Source organism: Oncorhynchus mykiss, chromosome 25 (genome assembly GCF_013265735.2).
Source record: "Oncorhynchus mykiss isolate Arlee chromosome 25, USDA_OmykA_1.1, whole genome shotgun sequence".
NCBI classification, from domain to species: Eukaryota; Metazoa; Chordata; class Actinopteri; order Salmoniformes; family Salmonidae; genus Oncorhynchus; species Oncorhynchus mykiss.
This window is the reverse complement of record NC_048589.1, coordinates 18,659,090-18,675,549: the sequence shown is the minus strand read 5'-3', so window position 1 is coordinate 18,675,549 and position 16,460 is coordinate 18,659,090. Positions and strand designations below refer to the sequence as shown.

The following is a 16,460-nucleotide window of genomic DNA, read 5'->3' as shown; positions in this document are numbered from 1 at the left end:
CATTTCAAATGTAGCTATAACCTGAAAGCAGCATTCGCCCACAGTTTGCCTGTACCCATATGGTGAGGTGTTATAAAAAAGGACTGCACTGAGAAACACAAATGGAAGAAGCTGGCACACAGAAGACACTCATATTCAACTCAGCAAGAGAGAAAGAAACACCATTAACTGTATGCACACGCACACACACACACACACACACACACACACACACACACACACACACACACACACACACCCAGTACAGGAGCTGAGTGACACAGGCTGACTACAATGCTCGTGTCGCGTTAGCTCGCGTTGCAAAATACATTTAGAAATCTAGATTGTTCAATTATTGCACCCACACTGCTCGCACGCGCCAACGAGCGTCTGCGTTGACATGGGCTAAAATAGAAGTCAGTTCTAACGCAGATCGCGCTGCAAGTCCTGCCTCTCCCATCTCCTCATTGGTTTATAGAAGCAGGTACCCACGTGCCATCTCCTCATTGGTTATACCCACGTGGGTGACTGAAAGACGAACGAGATCGGTGGCGGTAATGCACCTCATTTATGAAAGTTGCCAATCGCAATATATATTCAAGAGAATAAAAAGCCTAGAAGGAGGAAAGATGACTAGAAAATATTCAATTGACTGTTTGTGTGGATTAATTGTCGGAGTAGAACACCTTGTGCATTTCAGGTAAAATAACAACTCAATGTATAAATACACCAGGACCAATTAGCTAGCAACAGCAAGCTAGCAAAATAGGACAAATTAGCTAGTAAATGCAATATAGCTAGCAAAATTGCCATAAAGGTTTAATGCTTTTTGACCTGTCCCCAAATTAATGAACTTGGTTCAGAGTTTGTTTTGATATTTTAACCTGCTTGTTGTGATCGCGTTTGGTGTGGGGGGACAAAATAAATGTATGCACGATGGCGCACGTGCACAGCTGGTTTGGGTTCCGTGTAATAGAGACAGCCAGTGGGAGGTAGATGCCACACACACCAGCGCAGGATTTCCATCACCCAGAAACACCCAGTGACGTGATCATGTTATTTGTCATGGGCGTGTTGACTTTCAATAACAGAGCTGGGACATGTTCGGCCCATAAGGGAATGAGAAATGCTCGTTATGATGACAAGCAGGGCTGATGAAGGAGGGGCGATAATGTGTAATGTGTTAACAGCAAGGCAGTGCAGACTATTGTGGTCCCGTGTGGCTCAGTTGGTAGAGCATGGCGCTTCCAGTGAATTAAGTGTACAAGCAGACAGGATTTAAAAAATAAAACTATCAACAAATCTATTCCCTGTACCTGAGGAGGTGACATGGCTTCTGTTTGTGAGGGAATATTAGTTGTGTTGTTTGGCCACGGGGGTTGCTGAAGCAGGGAGAGAGAAAGAGCTGAATCTGCAGAATGGAGCCCAGTAACAAGGCTCAGCTGGAATGTGCTGACAGATAGCAGCAGGAGGTTGGACTGAGGTTAGCTGGGTTAGGATGTGAACATACATGACCACAGGGGTTGCAGAGTGCTCCAAGTTATAGTCGTAGAGCACTCCAGCAGTGGGAATATGCTGTAATGTTTTGCAGGGGTGCATTTGTGTCCCCTCCAGTTTAATCATTGGAATGTGATACAAAACGAGGCAATAGTGTGCTTTAGGATCTTGCAGATGCCTCCAAGCGGTCAGGTAGGCTGAGGGAGTGTTTTTTTCAGACTGGATAAACTTCTAAAAGCAAAGTTGCGCCCCTGCTATTTTGTCTGTCTCAGAAGGCAGCCACATTTGAATAAGCCCTACCTTTGACATCTTCGTCTTGCTATCACCAGTCAGGAAAGACAGGTTGTTGATTTCATTCTGAACCACAAAGTTCTGCTCTTCCCTTTTGAAGTTCTGAGGAAAGAGCAATACCAATGTACATGATGAAGACACCTTCTGCTTTGCTCATTTCTCAATCTAAAATGTCCTATCTATTTAATCGCTAGTTTGTCCATTGTTGAGAAGGAGAAATCGTACATGTGATTTGCACCAGAGGATGAAGATCTCAGCCACCATTCTGAAGAGTTCATTGGAGTCAGCGTCTGGTTCTTTCAGCCACCTGGACCTGCAGGAGAAAGGAGAGAGAAGAGATTATTATTATATATAAAATACACTCATCAGCCAGTACCCGGTCCGGTCCGGTGCGACCCCCCCCCCCCCCCCCCCCCCCCCCATTGCCTCCAGAACAGCCTGAATGTTTCGGGCATGGATTCCACAGGGATGTTGGTCCATGCTGAGGCGATGGCATCACACCGTTTCTGCAGATTGGACGGCGGTACACCACAGCCACCAGCCTGTATCGTTGACACCTGGCAGGATGGGTCCATGGACCTTGCCTATGCCAAATCTTGACTGCCATCAGCATGCATGACGCAACAGAAACCGGGATTCGTTGGACCAGGTGATGTTTTTCCACTACTTAAGTGTGTGCAAAGCTGTCATCAAGGCAAAGGGTGGCTACTTTGAAGAATCTCAAATCTATTTAGATTTTTAAAACACTTTTTTGGTTACTACATGATTCCATATGTGTCATTTCATAGTTTTGATGTCTTCACTATTATTCTACAATGTAGAAAATAGTAAAAATAAAGAAACTCTTGAATGAGTAGGTGTGTCCAAACTTTTGACTGGTACTGAATATGTATATAATACATTATAAGAGATGAACAAACATCCATATAATATCCTCTGCTCCACAGCCTTGCCCCCAAACCAGTGTAGTCTTGAATTACAATAGGTCCTAGGGTACTGATGAAACACAACCACATCATCTCATGTCACTCCACTGTAAACAACTCAATTAGCAGGCTCACCTGTTATTGTCAACGTAATGGATGAGCATCGGGTAGAAGGCGTAGAGGTCTCTGCAGAGCACAGCGAACTCATCCAGGATGAGGAGCTCAGCCTCCTGGGTGTCTCCCTTACTGTCAGCCTTCAGTAGCTCCTCCTCCGTCACCACCTTCACGGTCTTCTTCTTCAGCTTCTCCAGCGTAGGCAGGAAGTGACTCTTCAACAGAACAGCCCTGGCCTTACTGATGATGGGCTGGGCATACACTGCGCCCACAGAAGTCATAGTGAGAAACACATTGTCAGTTGTTTTAAAAATAAAACAATACAAAAGCACTCAAGCTAGGAATGCAAAAGACAATATTTTGTCAGGCTATGGATCATCTGATCAGTACTGTATACAAATATGCAAATAGGTTTTCCCTCAAAAGCAGTATGTTTCCTAAAGCTCCAACCCACTGTGACCGACTGCTGTACACTCCCACACAGTAATGCAACCCAACTAACCTGCGATCCTCTTCATCCAGGAGGCCTCGTCGATGCCCAGGTTGCTGTTGAGGATCTTCAGGATGTTTCCCAGGATGAGGCTGAGGTGTTCTGAGGTGACGGTGGTGGAAAACACACTGTGGGGAGACGCCTGGTTCTCTGGGCCCTTCTCCCACCAGTAGGACAGGTAGTTACACAGCATGGGCAGCACCACCTCGATGACGTGGGGCATCTCTGTGTAGCGCGCCCCAGACTCAGACATGTCGTTGATGTCCTTCATCAGGACGTCTAGACGAGGCATCTCCGGACACATCTCCTCCACCGCGTCTGGCATGCCTAGGACTACACAAACACAACACAAACATAACCACAACACAACACAAATGATAAGCAAACAACCATTTAATGCAGTGTTAGGGTATACAGCATCATAATAGTGTGGAACTCACTGGCGCGTTCGCGGGCAGTCTTGGTGTTGAACACAGAGCAGGGGTTGTGTTTGTTGAGCAGTGGCTCCAGGAAGGCCACAGGCATGGCGCCTGCCAGGGTGGCCAGACACTCCCCCAGAGCCGGCAGCTGCCTGCAGGGGAGAAGAAGAGACAGACACAGATCACAGCTTTATACTATCTGTGATGTGATAGCATTCTCATATCATTATGTAAAGAATACTACCTTTCCACATAGATGTTTTTTCCAGTCCCGAGTGCATACAGGCTGGTCAGGATACGATAGCATGACACTTGGACATCGTCCACTGAAAACACAAAGCAGAAAGCGTGCTTACATTGATATGCACAGCGTCAGCAACATGATTTAAAACGCAGTGCTCCACTCCTCCCATCTCCTACAGCTATAGGTCTTGCTGTGGTCACTCACAGAGCAGGTCCACTCCAAAGTGGTGCTGGGTGATGTGTTCAAACAGGGCAGTGAGGATGGGCAGTAGTGCCACCGTGGTGTAGTTAATGTTCTGGGACACGCCCTTCATCTGTGAGCGGGAGTGGGTGAACTTCCCCAACTTCAGGTTCTCAAAGGTCTTCTCCAGGTCCTCCGCTGCATTCTCGAAGAATGTCCTTAACCCCGCCTTCACCAGCTCTGAGCCAGACTTCATCACCGTCCTGTCGGAGGGAAGGGGTTAATAATGATGGAGGAGTGTGTAGTCTGTCATTGTTGCCATTTTTGCACACAATAACCACACAATGTCCCCATGTGGGATATTAAAGTTATCATTTTTGAGAACAATCATTTCCGTATGATTGAAGCGTTCCCAAAGGACAGCTTCATTTTCGTAGAGAAGAGCCAGCTATACTACAGAGAGCTCCCAAGGGACTGTGATTTGAGCTCCCATCTGACCTTGAATATTTACAGTGCATGATTTATACAGTAAATTATGTAAATATCTAGATTCAAGGGAAGGTTGTCAGTGTAGGTATGTGCAGAAATATTACACCCCCCCCCCCCCCCCCCCCCCCAAAAAAAAACCAAACAGTTTGATACATTAAGCAGATTAGATTAGTCAATATTTTGTCAAGTATATTGTGACTCGTCGTAATGTTTTTTTGATTCTGTGTTGAATCTCCCAAAGGGAGGGAGGTGAAAGACAAAGCCTATGGGCAGGCACAGTACCATAACTACATCCTCAGTATCAACATCATGTTTAATGCATTGCTATTTTAACCTCAGTTTTTAGAACTGTTCCACACATTGTTCCTGAAACCACACATTGGTTCTGAAGAACACTAGGAGCCCAGAGCTAGCTACAGTACATGCTGTCTATGCATGCTAAGTGTACTTGTATAAATACCAGTGGGAGTTTTTTCTCTTAATGTCAATGATTCCAAGATGGCATGAATAACACAAACTGGTGAGAATAAACATGGTGTAATGTAAGTAATGTAATGTTGTATAGTTTAGACATGAGGTGGCCTCTTTTCCAATGACATGTGCTGTAAAATTGCTACGTAACAGACCTCTTTCAAACCTTTGAACTAATTTCAAACTCTGTGAACGTTTATTGTGACGTAGGACTATAGGACTGAGCTCCACCCACCTGGTGTCCAGTGTGTGGGCCAGGATGTGGAGACAGCTCACCATGGTGGTGGAGTCACTCCCTACAGGAGAGCACAGTACAGCGATTTGCACACATATCACACACTAAGTCATTCATGAAAGCAATTTAAAAAAGTGCAGAATCAGCTCCTTACCGAAGAGGGAAATCCTGTGTCTGACAAGAGCTGCCAGTTTACAGAACAGGCTGGAAAAAAGAGAACGAGAGAAAGAACGAAAGCAGGGAGGTTAAAGTAAAGGGTAAGAGGAGGAAAATATGACAAGATGAAGGGAGTAAAGAGAAGAGTAGGTAAGTAGCATACACAGGTAGTGAGAAAGTGTAACTCGCTGCAGGGTGGTGAGATGGTAGTGTACCGACCTGGTGACCATCTCCTTCTCCTTATTAGATGCATAGCCGCTGCTGCTCAGGTTCTTACTGGGAGAAGACAGGAAGTAGAGACAGTGGTTCTTGAAGTACTGGTCTATCAGAGGGAGGAGCACCTAAAGGCAAAAAAAAAACAATTTAGGAGATGTGTGACAATCTTTGTGCAATCTCATCTACTGCATTTAAATGTTCATTTGTTTCACAGATTCACAATATTCTCACTTTGGCGAAAAACTTGATTTCTTGCTCATGAGGTGACTTGTCTGTCTTACCACTGGTAGCCATGGCCTCTGAAATGGCAAGGTCAAAGGTCAATAAAGAGAAGACTGAGGCAGCATGGTCCATAACAGAGAAAAGGTAGAGGAGCATTCAAAGACATGGATATGAACGTTAAGCAGGCTCTTACCAAGGTGGGCAATGAACTCCTGGGCTGAGTTCACATACTTGAGGAGCTTCTTGAGGAACTTGTAGGCAAACCTCTTCTCCATGGAGGAAGAGTCCTGCTCCATGTCCTTCAGACCTCTACAACACAGAAGGAAGGGAATGATGAAGTGTAATTCTGTCACACCAACGCACATCAAAGTCTTTGGTCTTGACTGAAGGTGTCTTTAGTTTTCACACCCACACATGCACCCACACACGCACTCACTAACCTGGTGATAGCATAGCCGTTGATCTGTAGGAAGCAGAACAGGTCCTGGGCCTTCTCTTTGTCCCGGGCCTTCTCTTTGGCAGTCAAGGTGTCATAGGGCACTAGCAGAGGGTGAGTTGCCCCACCTGGAACCACAAACAACAACACTGAAACAAAGAGAACCAATAAATCTCACATTTACTCTGACTACATTCCTCTGGCTCCTCCATCTCACAGTGATTGAAGAGTATTATAGAATCACCTCTAATTCCAAGGTCATTCTTTTTTTTCTTAGCCCAGATGTTGTGATAATTCTCAGCCACAACCTCCATCATGCCCTTGATCCAAAGAGCAAAGAGAACATCTGTTAATTAAATAACATATCCACAGCCCTGTCATAAACAAAATAGTTATTAACAGCTACAAATTAACAACTGTGAGGTTCACTCACCTGTAACTCTCTAGACAGAACCACATTGCTGGTGTCTAATGGGTTGAAACCGTTACCCTGCCAAAATACAACATGAAAAACGAGTTAGAAGTCAAAAGAAACATTGAACATCTGACTCAGCAGGCCTGGTATATACAGCACTAGGAGGAGCGGGCCATCAGACTGAGTACCTGAGAGGAGGACTGGGAGATCTTCCGCATCTTCTCACTCTCCCGTAGGGACATGGTCTCTCCATCCTTGGTCCTGTCAATGTTCCAGCCCATAGCCAGCATGCTCTTCAGAGTCTCCCTCACCGGCAACCTGTGGATCTCCTTCTCCTGAGGACCACAGGAGTTAACACAGCACACAGACACGGATACACACACCAAGAGTTAACAATCAGTTAGGTCACTAGTGCTCACATTAGTGCATGCTGTAGTTCAAATTCAAACCCTATGCTGTGTAATGCTGCAATGAACTACACCTTCTCTGTAAGGCCTTTGTAGGTCCTGAGCTGAGGGTGAGTCTTGGCCTTCTCATCTATACAGTCTCCGTACTTCCATCCCAACATCACCTGAAGTGCAGAGACAAGTATGACCCTTCTACAGAGCTGATGTTACATTTTATCAGCTAGTTCTTCAACCCAAATAAAAACAAATAGAGTGAGCAACCCTGAAACAAGCCTCATAGTATTTCTTCCAAGAGCGTACTGAAAAGCCTTTATAAAATACAGTGCCAAAGCATTTTATTCTTAATCTTTATGCCCTGCAATAAAGAATTGATTCCTGGTGTCATTTTGCGGCATCAAATACACGTTATCCTGGCAGAGGAGCTCATCTTTGGCCTACCTTCTCTGCTGACCATTTGTCATGGGAATGCTCAGCATATTTGTTGGCAACATTTTCCAGTTTCTCTGGAAGAGATATGCTGTAAAAACAGAGTAAAAATTACTCACTGCAGGTATAAATCTGGAGCATCCAAAATAATACATACTGGAATAAAGCATATGCAAATGCAGAGTCAAAGTATATAAAATCACTGCACATTACATCAAATAAATTGTGTGCATAATTTTAAAGTGGCTCCTATAAAAAGCTATTCAATTACAAGTCAGAGTAGTATCACTTTAATTAAATTGTCCTTAATTTGCTCAGACAGTCACCCTGTACACTAGTCTCTGATGGCCACTCACTTGGCTGTGCTGATGGGTTTGGGGTCGAAGTTGCCCTGAGCGTCCACAGACGCAGGCTTCTCCAGGGTGGTGCTGATGGTGGAGTCTATGTAGTCAGGTGGTAAGGCCCCAGATATGGCACTCAGACAGGGCATGGCCATCTTAAAGAGATCTGCATCGTACTTCTGCTGGGAGACAGTGTGTGATTAGTTAACTATCAAAGAAAGCTCCATTGAGATCTCAATAAGGCTAATCTAGTGACTAGAGACTGCAGGAATGGCTAGAGGATACAAAAGATGCTTAATGCAGAGTTGTCCCAGTTAGTGGCGCAGTGGTCTAAGGCAATGCATCTCCGTGCAATAGGTGTCACTACAGTCCCTGGTTTGAATCCAGATTGTATTATATCTGGCTGTGATTGGAGTCCCATAGAGCGGCACGCAATTGGCCCAGCGTCATCCGGGTTTGGCCGGGGTAGGCCGAATTTGTTCTTAACTGACTTGCCTAGTTAAATAAAGATCAAATAAAACATGTATAAATACAGAGAGCAGATACAGAGATTGATGATGTTCTCAGCCTGGGCTCTCTCTCACCAGCTTCATTTTCATGTGTGCACTCCAAGATGTGCACACATGTCCAGACAACTACATCAAAAAGAGGACCATCATGAAATGAATGTTCATATTCAACATCTACTTTGATTTGAAAAATGTAAATGCAACAGGAAAGGCAATGAGACATTCTTACAAAGAAAATTCAATTGTATACCAATGCTCCCTGTCAGAAACGTGGTACGAGATTACTGAAGGTTATGACCTATTGGCTTGATGATCAAAGCTCAGTACAGCCCTAGCTTGATTGGCTCATTATCAGCTTTTGAAGGCTTAACTAGGAGCCCTGTTGGAGACCTGACGTTCTCCTGGGTGCTGTGTTAGAGGTGACCTCGCTTTACCCTCTGTGAGAGCGAATCCAAGACACCCCAGAAGATCTTCTTTGTGAGGAGCAGTTCCTCGTCTGAGGCCATGCCGTAGCTGCCCCAGCCTGATGGCAGACAGTAGTACTTCCAGCTCTGCTCGTAGTGGTTGGTCAAGAGCTGTGGCGGACACACAGGGTCAAAGGTCAGTCCATTAGACTTAGTGGGAGGATGTATGTACACTCTGCTGTTATCTACACTGAAGGACTGGCAAACAGACACCTTAGTAACTGGCATACCGAAACACAACACCCTGGCACCGAGCCAAACATCCCACGTAGGATCTCAAGCTGATGATACGTCATGCAAAATTAGTTCTTACTAGCTCAGCATAAAAACAGACAAGTGCCCCATGTGAGTGGAAGCAGAATCAACTGTGTTCACTCTTCCACAGGCAGGCTGCTATTGTTACTACAGTCTCTCTGGAGGGAAAACTCTGACAGAGAGGAGCAGTGAAGTCAACACGGTTCAATTCTTCCAGGCTAGTCTCTGCTCTCCGATGCTCGGCTGTTGTATTAAAAACAGCACAACTGCCAACATCTGCTTAATGGGGGGGGGGGGGGGGGGGGGGGCAGGTGGGCAGACGAAGAGAGAGGTAGAGGGATGGAGAGGACACATACCCTGAGAGGCATCTTGCAGTACTCTGTCAGCAAGGGCACGTCAAAGACCAGGCGGCGCAGGAGCTGCTGCAGCATGGAGGGGCGGAGGTACCTGCAGACAGAGGAGGACCAGGGAGGGAACAGGAGATCAGAGAGACATCATCCAGAATAATACTGCTTCTGTTTAGCTTAAGCATTTATATGGCCACACAGTGAGCTTATTGCTTCCTAAAGTACATAGTGGAACACCTTACCTGCAGACAGCCAGCAGACACTCCTCGATAGCATCTCTCTGGGCCTTGGTGAGAGAGCGGCCCTTGGACAGCCTGTAGATGGTGTGTAGCGTGGAGTCGATTAGCGTGGCGTAGTGCTCTGTGCCAGCGAAGTGGGGGGCACAGCGGGTGAGCAGAGGAAGCATGGCAGAGCCAATGTACCTGTTCATGGCCAGAGCTGTCTCTGTGGTGCTGAGTACCTCCTACAGTGGAGGGTTCAGAGGGCACAATAGACCTGTCATCTAGCAGTCATCTCACCACCTAAGCACAACTTCAACTGTTCCACAATCACTATCATTAGGTATGCTCACAGATAAGACTTTCAACTACTGCAAACAGAAGCCACGTGTGAGGCTAAATCTGCACATTTGTCCTTAGGGAATTGCTGATGAGGAATTAAAACAGCAGAGCAAAGTCTGTGTCCTCCTAGGGCTAGTCATATCTACAGAGTACTACTCTCTAATACCAGGCCTGGAAGATGCTTAGCATCTTGCTGCATGGGAATCAAGCAGACTTTTATTTGCTAACTGCTGGATTACGTGGGTAGTTGATCATTAGCGCTTCCTAGTGTGGATCAATGTGCTGCATGTCTGTATAGGAGTTAGGCGGCTGGTGGCTCAGGGGCTATTCTTGGACTTTATCACATTAACACTGTGCTGGGGCTGGGGTGGAAGGTTGTCTCAGAAAAATATCAAAAACAAGCAGAGCCAGGGATATTCCAGCCCTTGTCTCACCGCCTGCCTGCCCAGGCAATCACCAGGGTCAACCTCTACGAATACTCCAGTCAGCCCACACACACACCAGACTTTTTAGACAATCAGTTTTAAATACACCAACTCCCTCTCACACACAAGCCCTTAAATACACAGCATCCACTCCACTCAACTCCCACATCCTTAAATACCTCAACCCACTTGTCTGGTAAACAAAGAACTAGATGGCAAAACAAACAACTTGATGCCTTTGCCAAATATGGTCTCCCACCTCTCAGCTGAGGGTGAGTCCACCACCTACCGTGTCCAGAGAAGCAGAAGCTCGCAGGTCTGGCAAGAAGCCCACTTCCAGCAGGTGAAGTAGGAAGCTTTGATCCTCGATACCATAGACCCGGTCCAGGAATAGCACCATGGGGGCCTTGTGGTCCGGGCAGAAACTGGCCGCCATATCAGGCTCTGTCACAGTGCCGTCTGTGGTGGAGATAGAGAGGTGGAGAAAGTGAAATTAGGATATAAAGAAATGGTGAGATACACAAAGGAGGAAAACAAAATAAGAATATGGAGGTGTTGGGTCTCTGTGTAAACATGACTTGTGTTCTACATGTCTTTCTTGCAGTATTCACACAGCTGGAGAGCTACCCATACATTACATCAAGTCTCTTCTGTTGAAGAAAGCCATATGTATTCATTAGCAGCACTGCAGGGTTTCTGGGGAGGGAGACACCGCTGAGTGATTCAGTTCCCACTGGGCATAGATGTAAATTCAACATCTATTCCACATTGGTTCTACGTCATTTCATTGAAATACCATAGAATCAACGTTGGTTCAACCAGTGTGTGGCCAGTAGGTTGTTGGCCAGACAACAACTCTCATTGTGTGGCGGTGCTAGCTAGCAGCGTCTTAAGATCCGAGCGTTGCCTTGCATGTGTAGAGCAATCAATAGAGAAGAATACACAGTAACAGAACAGAAATGAGAGGGAGATGAGGAGAGCAGAGCAGGCTTACTCAAAGCTGTGGGAGGTAGACAGACATGCACTGTGAGCTGGGATCAACAGCACTTCAGCACCACCATTGGGTTTCCTACTTTATTATCAATAACTCAACCAATTTTATTGGGCAGTCCTCTACCTTTGTGAATGACAGGCATCTTGAGGGTTACGCTGATGATGCCCACCAGGTCTTCAGTGGGCACTAGGGAGCGCAGGATGGCACGGATACGCAGGGCCTCCCCTTTCCCCTTGTTAATCAACTGAGGGAGGATGAGAGAGGCATTAGTCCGATTGGTGGAGAACATACATTCATTCAACCTTTACTTATCCAGGTGAGTCAGAGTGAACAGATGCTGAGATGTTTCGAATGCAAATGAACTCAGAGTAGGTGAGGGTTCATATGATCTGTGATGGGACCATCAGCTAAACTCACGTGCATCTCTGGGGCACAGCGTCCCAATAGGTCGATGAGGGCAGAGTAGAAGGACATGATGGCATTTCCCATGTGAACCACCTCTTCCTCCTCATCATCCTCAGCAGACCTGCCCACAACAAACACAGGAGGGGGAGTGAGAAGGTCTGATGGGTCTTGTTATCTTAACTAACTGATGAGGATCTTACAGGGTTTACTTCGCTATGTACTATTAACTCTACCCAGCTAGCACATTTGGTTCCTTGGAGTTTTAGGAACGTATGTTTTTGGTTTCCCAATGGTTCTGGGAACAAAGCCATACGTTTCCTGACTGGTAAAATTAAACTTTTTTTAAACGTTCTTAGAACGGAAGTGAAAATTTAGCCTGTTCTGGGAACATACATTTTTCGGTTGCAGGGAGGTTCTGAGAACGCTTTACTATGGTTCCCTGAACGTTTTCCTGGTAGGTTTTATTATTTTCTGAGAAGGATAATTATAGGCTATTTGAAGGTAATTAAATTACGGTCTGAGAACATGTTTCATTGAGACTTCTGGCTTAGGTTAACTGTTTTGAATTCCAAGCACAGATAGGACAAATTAATCATGCTAACACATGTATTTCTTATTGTGGCATGGTGTCAGTTAGATTCAAACATGTGATTCAAACATGTGAGATAGCATGACATACATTTTTTAACCATGCAAAGCTGTTCATTTTAGTCTATTTAAACAGAACCCATTTCAAAGGAAACAAGCACTCTTTAAGACCAGGTGTGAACAATTAATGGATGCGGCAAACACACCTGAACAAGATAGTGGATAGATAACAGAATGTACAGTACCAGTCAAAAGTTTGGACACACCTACTCATTCAAGGGTTTTTCTTTATTTGTACTATTTTCTACATCGTAAAATAATAGTGAAGACATCAACACTATGAAACAACACATATGGAATCATGTAGTAACCAAAAAAGTGTTCTCTCAACCATGTTCATGAGGTAGTCATCTGGAATACATTTAAATTAACAGGTGTGCCTTCTTAAAAGTTAATTTGTCGAATCCTACTTAATGCGTTTGAGCCAATCAGTTGTGTTGTGACAAGGTACGGGTGGTATACAGAAGATAGTCCTATTTGGTATAAGACCAAGTCCATATTATGGCAAGAACAGCTCAAATAAGCAAAGAGACAGTTCACCATTACTTTAAGACATGAAGGTCAGTCAATGTGGAAAATATCAAGAACTTTGAAAGTTTCTTCAAGTGCAGTCACAAGAAACATCGAGCGCTATGATGAAACTGGCTCTCATGAGGACCGCCAACAGGAAAGGAAGACCCAGAATTACCTCTGCTGCAGAGGATAAGAGTTACCAGCCCAAATAAATGCTTTACAGAGTTCAAGTAACAGACACATCTCAACATCAACCGTTCAGAGGAGACTGAGTGAATCAGGCCTTCATGGTCAAATTGCTGCAAAGAAACCACTACTAAAGGACACCAATAATAATAAGAGACTTGCTTGGGCCAAGAAACACGAGCAATGGAGATTAGACCGGTGTAAATCTGTCCTTTGGTCTGATGAGTCCAAATTTGATATTTTTGGTTCCAACCGCTGTGTCTTTGTGAGACGCAGAGTTGGTGAATGGATGATCTCAGCATGTGTATTTCCCACCGTGAAGCATGGAGGAGGAAATGTGATGGTGTGGGGGTGCTTTGCTGGTTACACTATCAGTTATTTATTGAGAATTTAAGGCACACTTAACCAGCAAGGTTACTACAGCATTCTGCAGCGATACTCCATTCCATCTGGTTTGCACTTAGTGAGACTATTATTTTGTTTTACAACAGGACTATGACACACTTCCAGGCAGAGTAAGGGCTATTTGACCAAGAAGGAGAGTGATGGAGTGCTGCATCAGATGACCTGTCCTCCACAATCATCCAACCTCAACCCAATTGAGATGGTTTGGGATGAGTTGGACCGCAGAGTAGGAGAAATCCATGACATCATGGTGATTTTCCAGTATCTATATTGTTTTCTCAGAAGTGGGGAACATACCTGAACATATATCAATATGGGGTTAATCATTAGACATGTGTAAGGATAACGTAGGCTACTGGATACGTACATGGGTTAATCATTCATTGGCAACATAGGCCTGAACTTGTGAAGGTCAGTGACTATGTACTTTAGTTAATCAACACTAGAACCACAAGCCATGTATATGTATTGGGGAGACATGTTACATACTGGGAAGATATGTTTGTATTAATCAAATACTATTAGAAAAACACATATTAGGAATATATATATGCAATAAATGTATTCTTTTTTTGTATTAGAACTGTGGTGTCGCCACCAATATAATCTAAACTTGAGCTAGATAAGTCAGATGTGGGGGTAAACAAGCCAGAATTGAGACAGAAAGATAATGGTGGCGCAGGGCCAAGGGGTGTTAATCATTTACATAGAAAGGAGTTACTGTGTATGTTATGCAAGAGTGGAAAGGTATAAAAGCTCTTCCATGGAATTGCTCGGCTTCTGTTACTTTTGTAATAAAGTCTCATTGAATTTACAAGTTCCGGTATCTGAAAAATATTTGATTCAATATTTCCACGACAAGATTCAAGGAAAAGCAGCCAACAAGTGCTCAGCCTATGTGGGAACTCCTTCAAGACTGTTGGAAATGCATTCCAGGTGAAGCTGGTTGAGAGAATGCCAAGAATGTCATCAAGGCAAAGGGTGGCTACTTTGAATAATCTCAAATATAAAATAGATGTAGATTTGTTTAACACATTTTTGGTTGTTACAGTGCCTTGCGAAAGTATTCGGCCCCCTTGAACTTTGCGACCTTTTGCCACATTTCAGGCTTCAAACATAAAGATATTAAACTGTATTTTTTTGTGAAGAATCAACAACAAGTGGGACACAATCATGAAGTGGAACGACATTTATTGGATATTTCAAACTTTTTTAACAAATCAAAAACTGAAAAATTGGGCGTGCAAAATTATTCAGCCCCTTTACTTTCAGTGCAGCAAACTCTCTCCAGAAGTTCAGTGAGGATCTCTGAATGATCCAATGTTGACCTAAATGACTAATGACGATAAATACAATCCACCTGTGTGTAATCAAGACTCCGTATAAATGCACCTGCACTGTGATAGTCTCAGAGGTCCGTTAAAAGCGCAGAGAGCATCATGAAAAACAAGGAACACACCAGGCAGGTCCGAGATACTGTTGTGAAGAAGTTTAAAGCTGGATTTGGATACAAAAAGATTTCCCAAGCTTTAAACATCCCAAGGAGCACTGTGCAAGCGATAATATTGAAATGGAAGGAGTATCAGACCACTGCAAATCTACCAAGACCTGGCCGTCCCTCTAAACTTTCAGCTCATACAAGGAGAAGACTGATCAGAGATGCAGCCAAGAGGCCCATGATCACTCTGGATGAACTGCAGAGATCTACAGCTGAGGTGGGAGACTCTGTCCATAGGACAACAATCAGTTGTATATTGCACAAATCTGGCCTTTATGGAAGAGTGGCAAGAAGAAAGCCATTTCTTAAAGATATCCATAAAAAGTGTTGTTTAAAGTTTGCCACAAGCCACCTGGGAGACACACCAAACATGTGGAAGAAGGTGCTCTGGTCAGATGAAACCAAAATTGAACTTTTTGGCAACAATGCAAAACGTTATGTTTGGCGTAAAAGCAACACAGCTGAACACACCATCCCCACTGTCAAACATGGTGGTGGCAGCATCATGGTTTGGGCCTGCTTTTCTTCAGCAGGGACAGGGAAGATGGTTAAAATTGATGGGAAGATGGATGGAGCCAAATACAGGACCATTCTGGAAGAAAACCTGATGGAGTCTGCAAAAGACCTGAGACTGGGACGGAGATTTGTCTTCCAACAAGACAATGATCTAAAACATAAAGCAAAATCTACAATGGAATGGTTCAAAAATAAACATATCCAGGTGTTAGAATGGCCAAGTCAATGTCCAGACCTGAATCCAATCGAGAATCTGTGGAAAGAACTGAAAACTGCTGTTCACAAATGCTCTCCATCCAACCTCACTGAGCTCGAGCTGTTTTGCAAGTAGGAATGGGAAAAAATTTCAGTCTCTCGATGTGCAAAACTGATAGAGACATACCCCAAGCGACTTACAGCTGTAATCGCAGCAAAAGGTGGCGCTACAAAGTATTAACTTAAGGGGGCTGAATAATTTTGCACGCCCAATTTTTCAGCTTTTGATTTGTTAAAAAAGTTTGAAATATCCAATAAATGTCGTTCCACTTCATGATTGTGTCCCACTTGTTGTAGATTCTTCACAAAAACATACAGTTTTATATCTTTATGTTTGAAGCCTGAAATGTGGCAAAAGGTCGCAAAGTTCAAGGGGGCCGAATACTTTCGCAAGGCACTGTACATGATTCCATATGTGTTATTTCATAGTTTTGATGTTTTCACTATTATTCTACAATGTAGAAAATAGTAAAAATAAAGAAAAACACTTGAATGAATAGGTGTGTCCAAACTTTTGACTGGTACT

The 16,460-nt window shown here is 44.3% G+C and overlaps 1 protein-coding gene across 1 annotated transcript in view; it reads right to left on the bottom strand.

Annotated features, from left to right (window-relative positions):
• Positions 1 to 16,460, bottom strand: part of LOC110505504 (ryanodine receptor 3) — a 163,015-nt gene that overhangs the window by 25,549 nt on the left and 121,006 nt on the right. The window contains exons 46-70 of the mRNA XM_036962270.1: positions 11,926 to 12,034; positions 11,632 to 11,752; positions 10,804 to 10,973; positions 9,772 to 9,992; positions 9,539 to 9,629; positions 8,898 to 9,038; positions 7,970 to 8,133; positions 7,626 to 7,704; positions 7,262 to 7,351; positions 6,969 to 7,115; positions 6,799 to 6,855; positions 6,610 to 6,685; positions 6,370 to 6,493; positions 6,123 to 6,238; positions 5,939 to 6,006; positions 5,711 to 5,832; positions 5,490 to 5,539; positions 5,336 to 5,396; positions 4,165 to 4,403; positions 3,961 to 4,042; positions 3,738 to 3,868; positions 3,310 to 3,630; positions 2,829 to 3,069; positions 1,993 to 2,080; positions 1,777 to 1,869 (exon numbers count right to left, since the gene is read on the bottom strand). Coding sequence (XP_036818165.1) covers positions 1,777 to 1,869; positions 1,993 to 2,080; positions 2,829 to 3,069; positions 3,310 to 3,630; positions 3,738 to 3,868; positions 3,961 to 4,042; positions 4,165 to 4,403; positions 5,336 to 5,396; positions 5,490 to 5,539; positions 5,711 to 5,832; positions 5,939 to 6,006; positions 6,123 to 6,238; positions 6,370 to 6,493; positions 6,610 to 6,685; positions 6,799 to 6,855; positions 6,969 to 7,115; positions 7,262 to 7,351; positions 7,626 to 7,704; positions 7,970 to 8,133; positions 8,898 to 9,038; positions 9,539 to 9,629; positions 9,772 to 9,992; positions 10,804 to 10,973; positions 11,632 to 11,752; positions 11,926 to 12,034 — 3,202 coding nt within the window. The remainder of the gene's footprint in view (positions 1 to 1,776; positions 1,870 to 1,992; positions 2,081 to 2,828; positions 3,070 to 3,309; positions 3,631 to 3,737; positions 3,869 to 3,960; positions 4,043 to 4,164; positions 4,404 to 5,335; positions 5,397 to 5,489; positions 5,540 to 5,710; positions 5,833 to 5,938; positions 6,007 to 6,122; positions 6,239 to 6,369; positions 6,494 to 6,609; positions 6,686 to 6,798; positions 6,856 to 6,968; positions 7,116 to 7,261; positions 7,352 to 7,625; positions 7,705 to 7,969; positions 8,134 to 8,897; positions 9,039 to 9,538; positions 9,630 to 9,771; positions 9,993 to 10,803; positions 10,974 to 11,631; positions 11,753 to 11,925; positions 12,035 to 16,460) is intronic.